Raw genomic sequence first — 6462 nt, 5'->3', positions numbered from 1 at the left:
GTCGGCCACCTAAGATATGCTTTCGATTGACGACAATCATGGAGTTTGGTACACCTGCACATTGTAAAAAAGAATTTTAAATTGTTGGTGTGTGTCGTGGACTCGTTTTCCATTTCACTTGTTTACTACTCCATTAGCTCACCAATAAGCAAAATAAAGTCTATTGTACTTCTCACAATACCATTTACCTGCCAAACTCCATACAGTCAATCGCTATATTTATATCTCTTCCATTTCAGCTGTTGTCATCCATCTGAGATCAGTGACAGAAGTAAGTTTAGTTCATTCACACAGCTCAACATGATGGCGCCCATGGCCAGAGCAGAGTACGGAATAAAGCTGATTATTCAGTTGCTTGTTGTACTACTTGTTGTTCAACTTGTTGCAGGGAAAACGACCAGACATTACTCATTCCATGTGAGATACTGAGATCAGAATCTTGCAACATAGATTATATTTCTTATCATTATCATCATTAGTTGCAGTACTGTGTCGAACAGATCTATTTATTTATTTGTTTGATGTAGACTTTTCCTGTTTGGTTTGGTTTTTAATGTGGGGAAGTTGTGCAGGTGAGGTTGAAGAACGTTACTCGTCTCTGCCACACAAAGCCATTGATTACAGTCAATGGCAAATCTCCTGGACCTAAAGTAGTCGTCCGTGAGGGAGATAGAGTCATCATCAAAGTTCATAATCATGTTAGCAATAATGTCTCAATTCACTGGTACACACATACTCATACTCATACCCGCATTGTTCTAGTTATAAAACAATGTCTCAATTCACTGGTACACACATACTCATGTACCCATTGTTCTAGTTATCCCTTTTTTAACTTTGTTGGTAAAGAAAAAATAATGGAACCTAAATAAATGAATTCAATGCTGTTCTGCTGGTGCATTGTCATAATTCGATACACCATTTCAATAATGTCTTAACTTTCTTCCAAAAACATAAATATCTTGCTTCTATATCCCAAGCATTTTTGCTTAAAAACCAAATACATTTGATATATTGGAACTGAACTTATTTCGATAGCAGATTTTAGGAATATCTTAGATTTTAGGAATATCTTAAAATCTTACATAAAATGGGGGGTCGAACAATATTCCCCAAATCTACAATTAGAATATGGATGATTTCTACCACCCATACAATCTAAACTCAATATACGGAGTTGCTTGATCTTAGTTCAATTAATGAATAGCTAATGCTAATTATTTGTTATTTGCAGGCATGGAGTTCGACAATTGAGGTCTGGTTGGGCAGATGGCCCTGCTTACATAACCCAATGCCCAATTCAAACGGGACAGGCTTATGTTTATAACTTCACTGTCACAGGACAGAGGGGAACTCTCTGGTGGCACGCTCACATCTCTTGGCTAAGAGCGAGCGTACATGGCGCTTTCATCATCTATCCTAAACGCCATGTTCCTTATCCATTTCCAAAGCCATACAAAGAAGTCCCTATGATTCTCGGTAGACATGACTATATGCATCATGCCAGTGATCAAACAATGTTTCTTATAAACTTTTCATTATTTTCTGGCCAATGATTTCTTTATATAGTTATTTTATTGATTGTTTGAGTTCATTCTATATTGCAGGGGAATGGTGGAATGCAGATACTGAGAATGTCGTTAATCAGGCTATGCAAACTGGAGGTGGTCCTAACGTTTCGGATTGCTACACTATCAATGGACATCCTGGACCTCTCTACAACTGCTCAGCCATTAATGGTTAGATTTTCAATTTCTTACGCTTATATTATAATCACCCGATCATGTTTCCCTTGTATGTCAAAGTTGCTAATCTCGCATTTCAGATTTCTAATTTTTAAGCATCATGTTAATGATTAGTTTACTGTCTTTACATGAAAACAAAAAAATATTCAATAAACAAAATATAAAGTTAATAAACCAGTCATTAATTTACTGCATAGCCTTTAATATTTCTTATTTTATAATAATAACTTTATCAGATCAAACCTAGCCGGTGAAAATTGCTAAATTCAAATCCCAGTTTTAATGCAACATTGCTCACCTCAAGTCCATCAACACCCAGTTTTAATGCAACATTGAGTTATGGTATCTTGCATATCAGTTTCCATCCCATTCCATATTCAATGCACCCAAACATATCCTCCACATTCAATGCAGAAAACTCCCATTCCAGTAATATGGTACATTATCTAAATTCAATGCATCAAAATGATCACAGATCTTTTCAATCAATATTGCAATTATTTTTAGGTCAATTGGGTGGAAACCATGGTTTCACCATAATCATAGTTTACATCATCTAACAAATTTGAGGGGCTTTTAGTCTACCAAAATCTTAGAAAACTGGAAATGCTTCGAATCTATATGAACGATGATTTTTTTGAAATGCAAGCAAAGTTGATATAAAAAACATGTTACGCTTAAAGTAGGTCTTGCATATTATTGAATTTTGAAAATCGATTTTTAGGTATAAAAGTCCTGCAGTGCCATGACTTATACTAACATCAAAAGTGGGGATTCCCTTGTCATAATATGAAAAAGGTGGTGAAGTGTCAAAAAGGTGATGGAGTGTCTTGCCTCGGTGTGAATTATGTGATGTTAACATGTTATTTTACAATACTAATATATATTTTCTGTTCTATGTTAATATTTTTTTGGTGAACTTGTATATAATTTCAGTGGACACACTCTTAGAGTGATGGTCAATACAACTCAGTCAATATGATAATATTCATAAGCATGTGGTCATTATGATAATATTTCTCATTATCATGTTACTTGTAGGGGATTGAACTTAAGTGGGGGAGATAACAAATTTTGTCCAATCATAAAAAATAACTCCATGTGACATAATTTCAATAATTTCAAATACATAATTTTACAATATAAAAAGTTGTCTGTGAGTGAAAAATTGGCTCTTGCAAATCTGTATTCCATGAAAACATGATCTGGTCTAGTTTGTTTTTATTTGGTTAGTATTATTTTTGTATTTGACAAAAGATAGCTGACGATGTGAAATGCAGATACATTCATTCTGAACGTTGTTCCTGGGAAGACATATCTTCTTCGAATAATTAATGCTGCTCTCAATGATGAATTGTTCCTGACCATCGCCAACCATACCATGACTGTGGTTGAGGTGGATGCGGTGTATACCAAACCTGTGACAACAGACACCATTTTGATAGCGCCCGGCCAGACAACCAACGTCTTGCTAACTGCTTCTGCATCGGACTACAAGGGCAAACAATTCTTCATATTAGCCAGTCCATATGCAACAGGGCAAGGCACATTTGATAACACTACACTTGCAGGGATTTTGACCTACTCTAAACATGTGCTTTTCAACACCTCTCATCTAAATTCTTCGTCTAATTTTACCAATGCTCTAATGCCAAAGCTCCCGGTCTTTAACGATACCTCTTTTGCCACCAACTTTACCCTTAAGATCAAAAGCTTAGCCAATGCACAATACCCAGCCTTGGTTCCACAGACAGTAGACAGAAAGTTCTATTTCACAGTGAGTCTTGGGTTGAATCCATGTCCAAAGGGTCAGAAATGCCAGGGAGTCAATGGAACCAAATTCACTGCATCCATTAACAATATTTCCTTTGTTATGCCCACTGTTGCTCTTCTGCAATCACACTACACAGGAAAAATGAAGGGAATTTATAAGACCAACTTCCCAGATAACCCTCCTTTCCCATTCAACTACACAGGCAATCCTCCCAAAAATGTCACAACTCCTATGAACGGAACAAGGGCAAAAGTCATCCCCTTCAACACCACTGTCCAGTTGGTTCTGCAGGACACCAGCATTGCTGGTGCTGAGAGCCATCCCATCCATTTGCATGGCTTCAATTTCTTCATTGTAGGCCAAGGTTTTGGAAATTATAATGAGACAAAAGATTCCCCAAAGTTTAACCTTGTTGATCCTGCAGAAAGAAACACTGTTGGAGTGCCTTCAGGTGGTTGGGTGGCCTTAAGATTTAGAGCTGACAATCCAGGTAATAATCCATCACCACTATTGAAATGTTATTAACTAGAAACATATCAAATTTCTGTATAGAAACCAAACCATTTGAATTAGGGAAAATGCATTTAGAAATTTTTTATACCTACAAAACTACATTGAATATCTAAGATTTTATCTATTGTTGCAGGTGTCTGGTTCATGCACTGCCATTTAGAAGTTCATACATCATGGGGACTGAAGATGGCTTGGATTGTGAAAAATGGCAAAGGACCCTCCCAATCAATCCTTCCTCCTCCACCTGACCTTCCTCCCTGCTAGAAAATATATATTCATATCATGTCATTTAATTCATTCAGTTTGTATATCTATGTACTGCATAAGCTGATCTCTGAAGAGTGCGACATAAGATCAGTTTCTTTAGTATTGGCCATAACCATCCCACTAGTGTCGTATTTGAGAAATGTGTGTATATTTGCATAACCTAGCTTGATCTTCGAAGAGTGTGATATAGGTTCCATTTCCTTGGCATTGGCCATGACCTTCCCACCACAATTGTATTTGAGAGATGTAATATTCCACAGTTCGTATTTCGGAATTTTGTGTTATATCCAAATTATAACACTATTTAGCTTGGCTACAATTTTTGTGTTTTGCTGATATCTATCTATTACAAGATTCCCGACGACTTCTAGATGGGGTTTTGAATTTACAGTTCTTTGTGCTGATTCTAGGTTTTAGATAGGTGCGAATATTTTTTTGGTCGGAGTTTTCCGGAGTAACTGCGTGCAAGATATCAAGAAGAATTCTGGTTCAAATATATCAAGTAGAATTCCGGCTTCAGTATTATTTAAGCTCGCTGCTAGTAAGTTACAGACTTTTTAGCAATTTACTTTCACACCTGGTCAATTTTCGATCTGTATTCATATATTTCGGAATGGGAGAATTTTGTTCTCCCTCTAAACAATTTTAAGTGTTTTCTGTCTACACTGTATAATTTAGTTGTTGTAGTCCCAATTAGTTACCGCAGTCTCCGCGGTCGTATCACTTGCAGCCACAAAGATATCCTGCAAAAGAAATTATAAATCAGACTCTGTTTATTAGTATTTTCGCAATTCGATAGGATTTGTGTGGGTATAATAGCCAGAAGAGATAGCGAAAGACTTACACTTAAGTAGCCCCTGATGTCAGGGAGAGTAAATTCATCATTTCTCATGTCCAGCAAAACGTCCAAGAGATCCTTCTTTCCATCATCACTTGTGTCACTGTTTTTGCTCCTCTTTGCGAGGCGATCCTCTATGAATTTATCCATAACAGCATACGACTTTTTCCTGCAGATTACCATATTACGATAAACACCCTGTAGATCCAAGAACTGAAGACACGGGAAATAGTCGGCCAAATTGGGAGCGGCGTGTAGAACCATCATTCTCGAAATAGCGTCTTTCAGATCTTCAGATGCTCGTAAGTTAGAATCGAACATGTGTTTACCAAAGGCCATGTTCCCTATCAGATTAAACGCGGAGTGGAATGCAATGTGTCCGATATTCACACACTCTGATCCCTTCAGGGAGCTTTCAAAAATCTGATGAATCATTCGATGTGCTTGATCTCTTCTGAGATCTTGTAGAGCTTCTAGCCGCTTGACAGAGAAGAGTTCATTATTAGATATGCGTCTGAGCATACGCCAGCGAGATCCATATTGGCATATAAATTTTCTCGCAATTAGTATAATAGGTATTTCAGGGATTAAGAGTTTATTTTTTATGATAGGTGTCCAATTTCTGAGAGGTGGTGGCAGCGAGTAGCTCAGAGGTGGCAGCAAGGCGGTGACACAATTGCATGGCAAGGTCGTGAGTGAACTTTGGATAAAATGTGTTTTGATGCCTATTAAATTTACATAAAATGTTATGAATTAATGTTGGGATCTTCCGGAATCTTCGGGTTTAATTTGGCTCAAAGCCCTGCAATGTCTAATTTGTCTCAAAACCATATTAATTGATTATATCAAACATATCTTCAGTGTCATGTAGAGCACGATAGCACACAATGGCTAGAGTGGCATACTTTTTCACTAATTATCAAAATTTCTTCCATTATTGTAGTGTTGAATTCTTTCTATCCTACTACAGACTAGTTATGTATTTTCTTCAATTTTATTTCTTCGTACGAATAGGGTTTACATGTAGTGAAACCCTAACACTAAATTAATGTTGGTTTCCATTTTAACCTTTATAAATTAGGATCATTCAATTTTTATGTTTTTCTTATGTAGAGAGAGGGATCTTAAGTTATAATTTAGTTTACTAATCTTATTTTGTTTAGTTTACTAATCTTATTTTGTTTATGCGTACCTGAATGGGCCAATTTACCCGGAGATATGGTTGTATTCAACATGTATCTAAACAATTTTATTTCTCAATATTTCCACATATTTCGCTTCCATGGTTTTACATTCAAATATTACTCTTCTTATTTTATATTACT

General features: G+C 36.4%; 1 protein-coding gene across 1 annotated transcript; it reads left to right on the top strand.

Moving 5' to 3' along the window:
• The first annotated feature begins 270 nt into the window (after nucleotides 1-270).
• On the top strand, nucleotides 271-4596 carry LOC149230579 (laccase-4-like). The gene is made up of 6 exons (XM_089376094.1): nucleotides 271-417; nucleotides 573-724; nucleotides 1235-1479; nucleotides 1608-1739; nucleotides 3026-4009; nucleotides 4166-4596. The coding sequence occupies exons 1-6, from the start codon at nucleotides 301-303 to the stop codon at nucleotides 4294-4296; spliced, it is 1761 nt and encodes a 586-aa protein (XP_089232220.1). The 5' UTR covers nucleotides 271-300; the 3' UTR covers nucleotides 4297-4596.
• The last annotated feature ends 1866 nt before the right edge of the window (nucleotides 4597-6462 follow it).

The sequence above is a fragment of the Pinus tabuliformis genome, chromosome J, assembly GCF_031772625.1.
Source record: "Pinus tabuliformis cultivar Carrire ecotype Pingquan chromosome J, CPIR1, whole genome shotgun sequence".
In the NCBI taxonomy this organism is placed as follows: domain Eukaryota; kingdom Viridiplantae; phylum Streptophyta; class Pinopsida; order Pinales; family Pinaceae; genus Pinus; species Pinus tabuliformis.
This window is presented reverse-complemented; position numbering and strand designations above follow the sequence as displayed.

What these genes read in the sequence shown, in the direction of transcription:
- LOC149230579 (XM_089376094.1), top strand. Translation starts at nt 301, where the DNA reads ATGATGGCGCCCATGGCCAGAGCAGAGTACGGAATAAAGCTGATTATT. An exon ending in AGAAGTCCCTATGATTCTCG is followed by an intron (nt 1,480 to 1,607) that starts GTAGACATGACT and finishes TCTATATTGCAG; the next exon opens with GGGAATGGTGGAATGCAGAT. An exon ending in CAACTGCTCAGCCATTAATG is followed by an intron (nt 1,740 to 3,025) that starts GTTAGATTTTCA and finishes TGTGAAATGCAG; the next exon opens with ATACATTCATTCTGAACGTT.